The 15,918-nt window shown below is 41.2% G+C and overlaps 1 protein-coding gene across 2 annotated transcripts in view; it reads right to left on the reverse strand.

Annotated features, from left to right (window-relative positions):
* Positions 1–15,918, reverse strand: part of RAB40C (RAB40C, member RAS oncogene family) — a 47,965-nt gene that overhangs the window by 8,389 nt on the left and 23,658 nt on the right. For both annotated transcript variants that reach the window (XM_089539913.1, XM_089539914.1), the window contains exons 3-6: positions 5,932–5,992; positions 3,904–3,964; positions 1,813–1,890; positions 254–476 (exon numbers count right to left, since the gene is read on the reverse strand). In XM_089539913.1, the coding sequence (XP_089396039.1) occupies positions 254–476; positions 1,813–1,890; positions 3,904–3,964; positions 5,932–5,992 (423 nt within the window). The remainder of the gene's footprint in view (positions 1–253; positions 477–1,812; positions 1,891–3,903; positions 3,965–5,931; positions 5,993–15,918) is intronic.

Consider the following 15,918-nt stretch of genomic DNA (forward strand, 5'->3'; position numbering starts at 1 on the left):
TTACACTTTTTTTTCAGAGGTGAGAGTTGTCTGTTTATTTGTCATCATTCAGCTACTGTAATTAATATTCAGGAGCAATTCATCACTTAGCTAATTAACTCACAGTACATTTCACATACATTGTTGTGTTCAAGAAGCAACAATGGAACTGCTATGCACCCTTGTCCTGAAATCCCAGAAAAAGGATTGGACAGCTGGCACACTCACAGCTTGCATCTGGAAGGCAGAAGCAAAGAAGCCGGGGCTTACTCACCTCTGTTGGGCCTCCAGATCTTCTCCATGCCATGCCTCATAAGCACAATGCGAGACAGCTCTGTAAAGGACTCGATCACATTGAAGTTGCACAACGGGCTGACCTCAAAGAATGTCATACAGTTTTTCTCAGCATAGGACCGGGCCTGTTCTGTTGGCACCTGCCTCTTAAAGGCCAGATGAAGGCGGTTTCCAACCAAGATACGGGGAACACCAGGGGCATGCTTCAAATAAGAGAATATGGTACATCTTTAAGAACAGCTTCATAGTTCGGCCAGTCTGAGCTCATGTCTTAACATATTTCATTTGGAGTACATACAGGACTATCAGCCTATATAATCTGGATGTCTTTTGCGAGTTTTACTTAAGTTTCTCACTGGAAAATCAACTGGCTAATAAGGACTGCCGTGAAATAGTGTGGACTGTGCTGCTTCTTGCAGGTTTAATTCTTTTTCTTAATACACTTGTATATCACATTTCTGAGAAGGCACCCACATCTGGATACCTACTGGGGCAAAGGCACTAGAAATACTGCAGGCTGTATTGATTCCTCCTACTAGGACACTACAGAGAGCCCAATGCAATCCTGTCTGTATATGATCCAAGCTTAAAAATACTGAATGCCTGAGGAGGAAACAGTGACTATTCTAGCTTGTAGTTAAAGCAAGTCCTAGCTTTTGGCTGCAGTTCCATCCTTCCCATACATGAAGATGAAGGAAACTACTTCCATTGTTATTCCAGCAATTAAGTGAGATCCATTGCTTAAACACTTTCTTTTCATTCTCACTTAGGTCATAAAATGTGTGTCTTAGATGCCTCTCTTTAGGTTTCCACTGCTCTTTCATAATATATGGACACACAATTTTACATTTGTTTCCTTAATGCAGGGATTGAGAAAGGGTTGTGAGGGTATTACATTCACTCCTTTAGGTCCCCACCTGCAGTGTGAAGGAAGAAAAGCCAGGTTTATCACCTCAACAACTAGGGCCTGTTACAGACTGCCAAAATAAAGCTGCTTTAGGTCTCTTTGGAGGTATGCTATTTAAATGATGCATGGGTCCTAAGAGTCTGGAGGTCGCACCAAAGCCACACTCCATTCCTTAGCACTGGAGTGCAGCTTTTGGTGCAGCTTCCGGATTCTTAGGATGCATGCATCATTTAAATAGCATATCTCCAAAGAGACCCGAAGCAGCTTTATTTTGGCAGTCTGTAACAGGCCAAGGTCTCTGAGATGAATGGCAAGGAATCCCCACTCATTTCTCAAGCTGAGATCTTATGATCCTTCGGGTATAAACATTTTTCTTCAGCAATCTAGGTTTCTGTCAGTGTTCAAACTGTTTATGACTCAAGTGTTTTCCCTGATGCCAATTTATATGACAGCACAGTTTCTGCTTGCACAAACCGCAACAGGATCTAGCTGGCAAGATCTGCTTCAAACAATAAGATAAGGTTCTAGCTGGAATCCAAAGGACTCCTGTCACATCCTGAACTTATTTCTGATATTTGGATACTGAATAACTTAGGTTTAGCACAGTCCACTGTGGGTTTTGTCATTCTTACCTCATCTATTTCTTTGATCCATCGGTCTATTCCATCAAACGACCAGCGATTGGTGATATCATATACCAAGAGAATACCCTTTGTGGAACAAAACACTGAATGAGTGGCTTTCGAGTTAAAAGCAAAAACAAAACAAAAAACCCAAACAAACAACAATGGAGGTTGCCTTTTTGCTAAGGTATTCTGGTAAAGTGCCCTTGCCAAATCGTGCCAAAGGGCAATGCAGCTGCACAACCTATTGCTGTGTTTTTACAACAGCACATATGGACTGGGAACTCTTCCTCCTGTGTGTGGAGAAGTCTGCCAGAGAAGAATATGCTCTACCCAAAAGCAAAAACCAGAAGTATTAGCTGGCAGGACCAAGAAATACATGTCAGGCATGCATTAATCTTTAAAGAAACCATTTAAGGTGGGCCAACCATGGGGCCCTACTGTAAGCTTATAGTAACACTACTGTATAAGCACACTTGGCTCTTTGCATCAGTAGCTTCCCACCCACTTGAGTAAAAAAAAAGATCACCCCACTTTGAAGACAACAGTTGCATGGATTTATCCTTGCTCATTCATGTCCTGTGCAGTCAGAGCATTGCATGTTACTATCTCAGTAATCTCACCTTTGATGAGAACAAAGTACTGATGCACAGAATTATTCTCTAGGAATGTATTATATGAGATGACAACCTGCTACATGGGAAGCCCCAGTTGCTCTGCTATCATAATTTGTTGCTGTTGTCTTGGCATGCCATTTTCAGATGGGATATGGCAAAAGAGCAGACCTGTACTGCTGTCAGGTGCAAAGAGACTAGGGCCAAAGCACCACAAGGCATAAAGGTGTTCCACATATAACTATAGCACATTTTAGTGCAGCACACTTATATTATGAACTAAACAAGTGGCCAGCTTGCCAAAAACCAGTGGTCTTGACTAATTTTGAACATGATGGTTCAGAGGGTCCCCAAATATGATACCATGAGAAGAAGGAGCAAAATCCTCCATGCTTTTCAATTGCTGGGAGAAAGGCTACTGGTAAAAAAAAGAAAAAAGAAAGAAAGCCAGATACTTGGCTGCATACACCTTAGTTATAAATCCATAGTCATAGCTTTAAACACATTTTCTGTTGATATGTCCTATGCAATCCACTATCACTTCCCAACTATGATTTAACAACATCTTTAGAACTGGGATCATAGCTGGATTGGCAGCCTCAGCATTCTGGCATTGGGTGTCAGAAAAAACTCAGTTCAACAAGCATTTCAACTTTTTAAAAAATAACATTTTAGCTACATCAGTGATCTGGTTGCATTATACTGACCTCCACAGAAAAGAAGCTTCAAAACTTATTATCTGCAGATTTCTGACTAACACTGTCTATGAACTTTTAACCAAAAAGAGGGAACAGGAAAAACTCCATGTTTAGTCTCTGACTGATTGGCAACAAGGGAGCATTCATAATTCTCTTAAGAGATCAGCTGAATACATCTGAGAACAACAGTCAGCTATCACTTAATACAGATGCATATACCCAATGTAAAAATATTCCCCTGCCCCCAAAAGCAGTCTTAAAAAGCTCCAAATTTGCAAAGGAAGGGCAGGCAGAGACTGTTTAGTCCTCTCTCATTTGACTTTGCCCTTTCCCTTCTGATTTTCTCCTTGAGCTGAAAAGATATAAAGTAGTGGATTGGGGTGGGGAGCTGAATGAAAAAACAGCTACAGAAATACAGGTTAACTTTCCCCCTGCCCATGTTATTTCTGTGCTCCAACTCTAAAGCTCCAGAGGTTGCTTCTATTTGAAAATCAATCACAAAAGACACATGCAGCTATGTGTTATATGCGGTTTGTCTCTCATTCTTTAGTTCTGCTGGAAGGTCGCTGGGAAACTTTGCTCCACTTCACTTTGATTTCATGCAAGTGGGAAGGAAAGAATCCATAAGGACGTAACTCAAAATACAACCAAGAGCTCTCCCAGTTTCTCTGTGAATTTGCACAGAACAAGCTGACAAGTCGTGATAGCAAGTAGCACATTTCTACTAACCAATGTATTCGCCTGGAGAGAAGTAACAGAAGCCAAATAGTTTGATTGACTGTACTTACCTGAGCACCTCTCGAATAGGATCGAAAAATAGTACAGAACCTCCCTTGGCCAGATGTATCCCTGGAAGGGAAAACAAAATACAAGAAGCTTTTAGACTTGACTATTCTATTGCCACCAAAAATAGTTCCTTAAGCAGCACAAGTCCATTCCATCTGATGATGTTTCTGGCTGGAGAAGACGTGTTTCGGCCCAGCTTTCAATTGTGACTCCAGAGGTCAACAGTAAATCATGCAATTCCACTTGTTTATGAAGATTTAATCAAGCTATAATGCTCCACATACAATAAGCTAACATACTGAACTGGTTGGTCAGCATGTGGAAAGAATGATGGACTAGACAGGACTTTAGTCTGGCCTAGCAGGGCTCTTATATTGTTAAAGTTAAGAGACTTGTGTAGGATGCACTCTCCTATTCTGTCCCTAAGAAGCCTCCTCTGGCATCTCTCCTTTGCTTCAGTGCAAGATATATTTAATACACGAATCTTGAGAACAAAGCGGACAATTTTTCTCCAACAGAGAAATGTATGCAAATATTAACTACAAGTTAGCATTCATCTTATCCTCTCCATATGTTGTTTATGGAGAATGGGGCTATCCCTGGCTACTAATCCTGAGGACTATAAATTACTTTGAGTCTCAGAAACATATTTGTATTAGGGAAGGCTAGTAATTACTATAGTCATGTCTTGCTTATGGGCTTTCCCATCCGCATCAGGTTGGTAACAGTGTTAACAGAATGCTACACTAGACAAGCTTTGGTGGAGGGGTCTCCTTGTGTTTTCACAGATCTACACAGGTTTGTGTACATAGAATATCCCACCTGACCTTGACCAGAATGCAGGTAAAGTTGCTGGTCCCCTCCACTCCTGTCACATAACAGAAGAAATGTTTTGGAAATAGTCTTGCTGTACCCAGCAGCACAGAAAGTTCTATGCTTTTTTACTTATTTACAAAGCTACTACAAAGCAAGTCATCTGCTTCTGGCTGGAGAAGACATGTTTGGGTCCAGCATTCAATGGTGACTCCAGAGGCCAACAGTACACCATGCAATTCTTAGATCTGTGTTTTGGAGTACAATGTGTTCTGTAGTAAACAGACAACAGGGTGCATTAAGAATACCATCTGCTTCAGAGCCTGTGTAGGTTTAAGTCATGTCTTTGAATCTATTTACATGTTACAGCACACTAAGGGGCATCACCAGACCTCTGTGATGTTATGCAAAATGTTGTGCTGACCTAAGCAAGTGCCTACTGAAGTGCAAACCAGGGTCAGGTTAGCCAGAGAGCACACCGCAATGCCTTGGGCCCCTGCTGCACTCAATGACCAGGGAGTGGTGCGTAACAAACAGCAGAAAGCTTCATCACCCTCATTTCCCTATATCAGATTTCTCTGAGAAATGGATTTTCTGTGGAATGCAGCCAAAAAGAACTATAAGTTGCCAAACAGCTCCAAGACAAAACATAGTCCACATTACTGTTTAACCCATAGGGATGCACTTTAGCAAACTATTTGCTCAGATACTCAGTGTATTGTCTATAGAATGTTTTATTTGCATAAACAGCATAGCAAACAAATCATTCTGACTCCTAACACTCTGCTTGCAAGCGGTGTTATCTGCAAACCACAGAGGAGGATAAACAAGGCACCTATGATCAACAAACCGAAGAAGGTACTTAATATCTCACTCCCTGTTCCAACCTTGTCCTTGCTTTTCCTCATGCATCTCCATATTTAAAAATGTAAACCAGTGAGGAACGTCTTGTAACTGGTAATCTTATGTTTTTGCATAACTTTAAATAAATAATAATGACAGCAACAAGAGGAAAAGCAAGGAAACAGCTTTGGTAAACAGGTCATGGAAGGTGGAGACAACTAGAAAAATCTCTTCTACATAGTATACTTTTTGAAATGTGTATTTAAGATCTTCTGCAAAAAAGAAAGAAGCTTCGAAGCTAACAGAATTTCTTCCTGAAACTAAGTTCTCTCCTCTCACAAGTATGCTGGGAGACTGTAGTAATGCAAACTTACCAGAGCTCCAGTTTGACCCTTCTGCCATCTAACAATATTGTTGTGGTCTTATAGTCAATTCCTGTAATGAAAACAATGGAAAGAAAGCAAAAGGGAATCATTATAATTTCTGAATGTTTTGTTTTAAGTGTTATGCTTTATGGATTATAAGAGGAAAAGTCTCTGTTCTCAGAAGTATACCATCTAAAATTCAATGAATAAGGAAACCAAGATGAAGAAGGGTAAACAGGAAAAAAATACATATGAATAATTAGGCTTAGTTCCATTCCTAATCATTAGGAGTTTCACAATACAAAGCGTTTTGTGGAATTCTACATATTAGGGTAGGGGTAAAACAGACGGCTCCGAAGGAGAGGCTTCTGCCCACCCCTTTGATCACCGGATCGAGGCCACAGCAACTGCACATTGCAGCCCCAATCTAGCGTTTTCCTGGTTCAAAAAGAAGTGACAAAAAGCTGCTCCCTTTTGAGCTGGGAAAAAGCTAATTTTACCACAGTGGCAGCGGCTTTTCAGTGTTTCTGTGCGTGTAAACGCTGTGCCGCAGCATGTGCAGCTTCTCGGCAGCCTGGAGGCATGCGCTATCTGAATACTATGTCCCCATGCCGCCGGGAAGCCAGCTCTTACTTCTGGTCTGTTTTGCCCCTACGTTTCAATACAGATATAAAAACAACTAATCCAAAAGTGAAATGGGATAGTAATCAGACAAACAGCCGCAACTACATCTCTGCAACACACTTATAAGCAATAGCATATGAAAAGCAATGAAGTGTCTTATAAACCCAATCTAGTCCTGCATAACATACGATTATAGTGCACCCTCCACATTTGCTCAGGTCAGACATGCAGCGCCCATGTGAAAGTGGGAAAAAATGCTAATAAAAAAACCCTACTATTTAAAAAACTTGAGAGGACACCTCTGTAGGTATCTGTAGGTCCTTCAGTCCACCTCCATGGTCAACATCCAGCAGAAGTTGACCACAGAATCACGCTGGAGGACCTACAAATGCCTAGAGGTATTTTCTCAAGGGACTACTAGGGTCTCCAGCATGACTCTAAGGTGTACTTCCAGCAAAGACACACTGGAGGATGTAAGATTCCTAGAGAGAATATATTAATCAAATCTGCAAAAGTCAAAGCCACAAATGGGGTGGGACAACTATACAGCATCACATTTGTTTTCTTTTATGTATTCTTAGCAAATCCTCAGCACATAAATGTCAGATAAATCTGATGTGGGTGAACCTCAATAGGGAACATAAATCTGACTGCCCAATGTCTACATGCCCCAGCTTTTGCATAATGTAGAGCTTTTGCATAATCATGGATCTAGCAGACAGTAATTCTACTGTCTGCTAGATCCATAATTAAAGGAACGATCCAGTTTGCAAAAGCAGCCCATGCTATCTATCAGTGAAAGGGCTATTTAAACAGCAATTGACACTCCTATTGGCATACTAACTGTGCATCGGTAGACTAGTTATGCTTTCTGAACTAAATAGCTTTGTTAACAGCAAAGATATCAAACTGCTTCTTAGATACTGTGTTATCGCACCAGAAGTATCCTTCCCCTACTACGCATCTGGGGCAACCAACTTGGAGGCCTGGGTACTGTGCCAATGAAGGTTTCAGCGAGTCATTTCCCCTCTTGTCCATCTCCATGTCTAATATGCATGTTAACTAGTCCATTATTAAGAGGAAACTGACTGTTGGTGACCAGGTCAGCCCCACAAGAGATCAAGGACTACTTCCTTTAATTCTTCCTAAAGAATTCTGTCTTAGCTATTTCAATGAATGCTTGTCAAGCCAGCTAAACCGCAGAAGAATTGAAGATGCAAAGTCTGATTGGTTTACAGTGAGTTTCTCAATAGGGTGGTTTAAAATGTAAATTTTAATACTTACCGTAATATCATGTGCAGTAGAAAATACAGGCTTTAATCAGGAACAAAGTTATTTTTACAACAAGTAGATGATGAAAAAACAAAGAAATGGACTATTAAAATGGCTAATGTTACCTTTCACCTTTTATAACCTTAAAAGTGTCTGAGAACCAGCATGGTTTGAGCGTTGGACTATGACTCTGCAGAATTGGTTTCGAATCTCCACACGGCATGGCAACCCATTAAAACCTTGGGCAAGTCATACACTCTCAGCCTCAGAAGAAGGCAAAAGTAAATTCCCTCTGAAAAAAACCTTGCCAAGCAAACCCCATGACAGGGTTGCCCTATGACTGCCCTAAGTCAGAAATGATCTGAAGGCAAAGAATAACAACAGCAGCAGCAACGTGAGCATTTACAGGAAAAAGAGGGACTTTTAGTAAATGCAACATTTGCTCAATTCAAATCCCAATGGTGGCAAAGAGGCACGACTTCACAGTAAGCTCTTAAAACTGTTCAGTACCGTTCCTCTCTGAATTGGCATATGAACCTACTCAGGTTTTAAGATTTTTGGGGGGAGGGTTTTTGGGAGAACTTGGGAGAAAGCCTTCTTGGTGGCTGCTCCTCAGCTATGCAACTCTCTCCCAAGAGAGGCTCAGTCGGCCCACTCTCTGCTCTTTTCCCACCAACAGGCAAAGACCTTCATATTTAAACAAGCCTTCAAACAGGTTGAGTAGTGCAACATGTGTGCTGGCCCTTAATCTTTTCATGGATTTTAATGTAGCTGCAATTTTAATGTTGAGACTGCATGTTATCTTTAATCCTGTTACAAAAAAGGAGCTCAACAGTAAGCCTTTTCATTATAGCTATCAAGAGTTCACAGCCTGAAAGAATCAGACTAGTTCAGACAAGTCTCAGGATCTCCAAGTTAAGCAAAAGCGGGATGCCTGTGGTGGGGTTTTAGGACCAGATTATTCTGACACTATGATCATAGATATCAATTGTCAGATGGTACATCAATTGGGAGGGCTGTCAAAGGAGCTTTCACAGGAATCCTCACTTTGGGAGCATATCTGGGAATGATAGCACAGGAAAATTGGAAGAGCATACTGTGACTTGCCTGCGGACTGGAAAATTCAATAAATGCTACTGGAGAAATAGTATGAATGTTACAATTTGAAATTGAAGAATTAAGTCAAATGATAATGAAGCACAGATTAGCCTTAGATTATTTGTTAGCTTCAAAAGGAGGTGTTCTTTTTTTGTAAAATGATATTGAAGGAGATAAAGGAATAGAAGGGAATTGGTCTCTTTTCGGATGGCTAAGTGATTTGTGGCCATCTGCTGTATGGGTAAAAGGAAATCCTTATGGTAATAGCTATGGTGGTGGTTATGATTTGTGTGATAACTTGTTGTTTTCCAATTTTAATTTGCATATGTCAATGTAGTATCGTTTCAGTGATACCCAAGAAGAAAGAAGAAGAATTTGCCTTATGAATTTGCATTATGAATCATGATTGGGTGTGCTATTGTTTTCTTTTCTCTCTTTCTTTCCTTTTCACACAATATACCTCATAGTATTATCACACATACCTCATTATTACATTTAACCAATCTATGTAACCAGCTTATGTAACCTTTTATAGCAATAACTTTGTGACAATCAATTTTGAATAAACAGGTTGCCCTTACAATCTTGGGCATAACAAGGTAGAGCAGAGCAGACCTGTCCAAGTGTGTGCTATGCAGCAGAGCCAATCTTCAAGGCTGAACTAGTATAACTGTGCCACTAGATGGTACTATTGCCTGAAAGCTTTGGGAATAGTCCTTCCTTAGCATTGCATTCTCAGAAACTTGAGCTCCTTAACTACCTGCCATCTGCATCAACCCAGTGTTAGGTTACAAATTGATGTGGGAACACTGGCGCTTTTCCCAGTAAACTCAGAGTGCATGGATGTCAGCACACTATAAGAACAGACACCTTAAACATCTATATCCATTCGTCTGTTAATATAAATATATTTTAATTCTCTCCATTTCCTTTTATGTTTTGATCTTATTTATTTTTACTTTTACCTGTGAACTGTGTTATGAGTTGTTGTGTGCCTTCATATTGTTTCTGACTTATGGCGAAGTGTAGTGGAGTCTCCTTCCTTAGAGGTCTTCAAACAGAGGCTGGATGGCCATCTGTCGGGGATGCTTTGATTGGGATTTCCTGCATGGCAGGGGGTTGGACTGGATGGCCCTTGTGGTCTCTTCCAACTCTACGATTCTATGATTCTATGACCCTAAGGTGAACATGGCAAGATTTGTTCAGAGTGGGTTTGTCTTTGCCTTCCACTGAGGCTGAGAGTGTGTGACTTGCCCAAAATCTCAGCAGGTTGCCATGGCAAAGTGGGGATTCAAACCCTGGTCTGCAGAGTCCAATGCTCAAATGATTCCACCATGCTGACTCCCTTGTTAGGAAACGGCCAATACTAACAACTTTGGAGACCAGGGTTCGATTCCCAGATCAGCCATGTAACCCACTGGGTGACCTTGGGCAAGTCACATTCTCTCAGCCTCAGGGGGAGGCAATGGTAAACTTCCTCTGAACAAATCTTGCCAAGAAAACCTCATGTTAGGTTCACTTTGTGGTCGCCATAAGTCAGAAATGACTTGTAGGCACACAACACGTACAATGATACAGTAAATATATTGTAAAATCAAACCAAATGTTGAAAGTCATGTTTACACATAGTGTTATCTGGATGTGCTCACTGCCAGGAGACAGTGTCCAAGCCAAGTTTGACATCACTACTTATAGCAGACCTGCCCAACATGGTATTCCAAGAGAAATGCCACGTTAGTGTGGTCACCAGGGGTTTGAATGTTTTGCAGTCCCTGAGAGGAAAAGGGAAAGGCTCATGAAGTCCAGGATGGGCCATGATACACAGCTGGCAGGCTGAATTCATTTCAATAGGTCACAAACCACACAGGCCTTGGATCCGGATCTGTATTCCAGAATCACCATTGCCACATGAAGAAAACTCATACCTATGTTTCTCTAAGTATGTCATCAAAAGGCAAATGAAACAAAAGCAAATACAGAAAAGTAAAGTAAAAACTAGCCCTTAGGAATCCACTGGAGTGTCTGCTTGCAGGAAACTTTGTTGTGGCAACTACATTTCTTCAGGACAAGGAAGGAAGACACGCACGGCATTTAACCCCAAGGATGTTACCTATACCCTCCTGGAATTGCTGCACTGGCAAACCTGGAGAACCAGTCTGGGCTGTTTTCAGCTTTGAGCACAGTCAACTTAAAATTAAAAATGCTTTATTATTCTAAATGCTCAAGCTCCTCTCATGCCATTCATGCACACTGTTATTTACCAACATCCAGAGGAAGCAAAAAAAGGTGGGCATAATGCTATGAACATGCGTGCATGTAACAAACACCCTGTAACCTTGAAGGTTATGATGCTACTAAAAATTCACCACTTTAGTTCTTGGCCATCTTTCAGATAGGCACAGATGACCAAACAAAAAATAATCACCTGCAGACAATAATCTGCAAACAATAATCACTTGTTTTTACAGTCCATTTACAGTGTACTTTGAACAATCTGTTGACTATTACCAGTGTTGCATTACATATGAAGCAGTACTGAGCCACTGCTCAGGAGGAAAGCTCAAACATGCTATGTTCTTGGAGAAAAAAAAAATTATAGGCCTGTTACAGACTGCCAAAATAAAGCTGCTTCGGGTCTCTTTGGAGGTATGCTATTTAAATGATGCATGCATCCCAAGAATGCGGAAGCTGCACCAAAGCTGCACTCCAGTGCTTAGGAATGGAGTGTGGCTTTGGCGCGACCTCCGGACTCTTAGGACCCATGCATCATTTAAACAGCATACCTCCAAAGAGACCCGAAGCAGCTTTATTTTGGCAGTCTGTAACAGGCCATAGATGCCTTTTCAAGAAAAAACCCACAGGAGAAAAAAACCTTCCAAAATACAAGTATCCTGGGAAATGTAAAATATTTCTCTGCTGTCTTTCCAAAGATCAGAGCAGCTTGGGAAACTGCTCACACACATGTAAGAAAGGCACAAAATACAGGATAGAGAAGTGACCATGAACTTTTTAACGCATGAATTTCTAATGGAAACACTGACATTTTGCTTTGTTGGTGGTATAGCTTGACTAGTGGTCTTCAAAGATCAGTGGTGGAACATATGTTTTGTATGCAGGAGTCAAGATATTCCAATTTCATTCAGGAATAAGATATGTTAACGGAAAATCTAATTAACAATTTAGCAAAGGTAATAAGCATCTCCCTCAGGTTCTCAACCTACACATCTTCAGGTCTGACTTTCCTCAAAGGCTCTCTTTCTATAAATTAAGTTCAGCATTTCTCACTGGATGAAGCTCACTCTCAGCAAGGGGCAGTGCTTCTTCTGGGGACATCCCCAGGACTGACAGAATAGTTTCCTAGGTATCTGTCAAAGCACAACCCTGACTGGCTTTCAGAAGAGGATGTAGTGTAACTTTATGTTTTTTGGGCAGAGGTCAGCTGGGTCAGGAATTTTATCTGCTGTTGGCCTAAGATGTTTCCATTGATGAATATCTCTTATTAAAAATGAAACAGCAGATGTTGTACTTGTAATTAGGCTTGTAAGCGGCTTCAAACACAGGATGGCGAAAGATATGGATACTTAGCAAAGTGCTTTCACAAATGTCATTCCAGCACTTTACATAACCAAGAGAAGTCTTTCTAAGAACAGGGAAAATTAATCACCCTGTTAGTTGTGTAAACTACCGAGAAATGCAGACTTCTAGACTCAGATCCCTTTGAAATAATAATTTAGGTGCATAAAACTCAATTTAACTATTTAGTAAAATTTAAAAATAATAAAAGCTAGTGTAGCCGTCTGTTAAAATCAGCAATTACTGTTCAAATACCAGATAGGACCAGTCCAGAAGGTGCACCATTTTGGAACCCTAGAGGCATATCTGCAATTGGATGTGAGTCTTGCAGATGGCAGAGAATAATAAACCCACTGAGGCTCATCCGCAAGATCCTCCAGAGAATAGCACTAATGTGATGAGATTCTTGGCTCACCATCCATCTAGTTGTTGCAGACATCAAAAACAGCTTTTGCCTCATAGAATGCTTTTACATTTTGCATTTTTAAGGAAGGAGGAAAGGGGTTGCTGGTATGCTACAGACACACAACTGTCATAAGCTCAGCTCAATAAAATGTCTGCTATGCAACTCTGGCCAATATGAATGCTCAAAAGGTCAGCAAGCTCAAGATATACCCATAAAATATTGGAAGAACAGGAGTACTTACTGAAGGTAACTGAACATGTAACAAATGATTCCCGGAGCTAGCATTTTGGTATGTAGTCTATCACATGTTGGGCTTATGGTGGGCTGTGTATTTGAATGCAACAAGTTCAGAATGACACATTGCACACACATGACACCATTGGTAGATGTAACCTACCCTTTCTACATTTCCTCAGATATATTTACATGTCTCAAAGGGTCAATTCAATGGCAGTAAACTTACATTTGACACAGGTTGCATGTTTGACAGATAGGTAGAGTTGGATTAACAAGGTGCTTGTTTGCACAACACATATTAAGCAATACTCACATTTTCCCTTTTTAAAGAAAGGGATGAAGCAGCTTTTTTTAGAGACAAGGAAATGTTTACCAGAACATTTAATATAGGCCAAAGTAAGGATGTTATTAAGTCACTGGATATAAAGCAATAAGGAAACCAAAATTTGTATTTCAAATCATGTGACTAAATCTGCAGAAAAATATGTAGTTACATAAATCTGAGAGAGGAAAACATTAATTAGACACACAGACCACTAAAATATAAGATTACACAAATCAGTTTATTCAAATGGCCGTTGTCACTGATTTCCTGGTCACTTTACACACAATCAAGGTATTGGTAGCATAAGGAAAGATTTGGTTATCTCTACATACAGCAAATGGCCACAGAAACTACTATCTTGTAATTGTAAAAATGGAGCAAAGATAATTTCAAATGCTTGGGGCAAGAGGGGAAAAGGCAAGCAGAAACACAGAACTGCCCTGCAATCCATAAAGAGCTCAGACTATTAAAAAGGGAGGAGAAAATTGCTTCTGACCTTGCAGATATGTTCTATCACAAGCTACTTCTTGCTGTCAATTTTTCTATTTAAAGGAAACCATTAAAACAAGTTGATCACTTCTACAAAGACTGAATTATTATCTTATCCACTGGCTTTCTGCATGCAGTTTTTAAATTCAACTTTCAATCAGTTGCTTATTCAACCAGAACGGCTCGTATTTGTTGCTTATGGATCCTTACATAGATATGTATTCTCAAAAATGTTTTGGATTTGTTCTGTTATGTGGAGAAGGTTAAACTACAAAAGCTTTTTCATTTGAAACACTATTTATTTCAGAAAAGGGCACTAAGACTTGTCTTTGCCATACCAGTATGCAGCAGTTAAGGGCAAGTATAAAAAGCATTATTACTAGATCAGTAATTTTTCCACAGATTTCCTACTCTGAAACCATATTTCAGATGGCTATTTGGGACACATTTCCCAACATGACGGTATTCTACACGGAAATGGATGTTGTATGGGCTATAAAAAGATGTTTGTTCCCTACGGACCTGAAACAGGATTCTCTTACAACAACAGGAAGCTGCTACCACAGGAAATTGGACATACACAAATTTACCACTTTATTGCAGATACGGTTTAAGGATCCTTCAAAGTTTCTAATTACTATGGTCCCAGAGACAATTAAACAATTCCCTTTATAGTTTATTTTGTCTTCATGAGGCCCCATGAATTATGAAATGGAACCCAATGAGGACTGGAAGCCTGTCTGCCATCCTCCTCCTTCATGTGCTCACATTTTATCTTACTAATAAAGCTCTATTCACACCGTTAAAAAAAAAATTGGGAACAATGAATACGCATAGAATAGCATCAGGCAAACATTTGTCGGATTAGAAGGAGATGGTCAGTGACTGATCAGACACTCTAATACTCATTACTTACATAAAGTATTTATTTATTACAATAGCAACTAGACTAGAGAAAGATACAACTGTTTTCCAGGAAGCTAGATTTTTCAGAAGGCTCACAGCAAGCAAGGGTAGGAAACCACTGGCCGGCAGGAGGAGTAATTTCTGCTGTCCCTAAGTCTATAGGGAATGCAGTGTCCATTCCTAAATATGGGGGGTGCATCTGTGATGCTGACGTCTATAAATTAAGGGAGAATGAGACTCTCACTCCGCCTATTCCACTGCCCTTGAGTTCCAGCTTTGGGGAAAAAGCTGGGTATAAATACCAGCAACAATATGATATCGGGGACAGAAGTAGGCGGCTTTGTGAAATCATGGAAAGCTCCATCATAAAATGCAGTAAAATAGACTTATAGTAAGAGTAGGGTTGCCATAGCGCTGGACCTCCAAACCGGGAAAAATGTAGGACAAAATTTTCAAATGTAGGACACACAACAATGTGTCCTACATTTGAAAATTCTGTCCTACATTTTCCCTGGCGATCGCGGCGGGGAGCGGAGGCCAAGCGGCAAGGGAAAGCCTCCACTTAATTAGGCTTTCCCTCCCCGCCTGGGCCCCAGGCCTCACCACAATCGGAGGCCAGGATCGGGGCCTCTCCTCGTTCCTGGCCCCTGCAGGGACCAGGAAGGAGGGGAGGAGGCCGGCGGCGATCGCCGCGGCCTCTCCTCGTTCCTGGCCCCCGCGGAGGCCAGGAAGGAGGGAGGAGGCTGCAGGGAGGCGGGGAGGTTGGTGCGGCTGCGCCCAAGAGGCGCTGCCTCCCTGCAGCCTCCTCCGCCCCAGGCCTCGCTGCCCTCCTTTTCCTCCGCGCGGCCATGCACGGTGGTGGAGGAGGAGGGCAGCGAGGCCCCAGGGTTGCTCAGCAACCCCACTGCAACCGGGCTTCTCCCGGTTTTTGGCTGCACCCGTGCCGTGACCGGGCAGGTGCAGCCAAAACCGGGAAAAACCCGGTTGCAACCGGGTTATGGCAACCCTAAGTAAGAGCCACCTGTACATTAAGAGATACTGCATGTGCCTTCAAGTTAACAATCCA

Source organism: Sceloporus occidentalis, unplaced genomic scaffold (genome assembly GCF_023333645.1).
Source record: "Sceloporus occidentalis isolate IW3139 unplaced genomic scaffold, rSceOcc1.0.p SCAF_10, whole genome shotgun sequence".
Classification (NCBI taxonomy): Eukaryota; Metazoa; Chordata; class Lepidosauria; order Squamata; family Phrynosomatidae; genus Sceloporus; species Sceloporus occidentalis.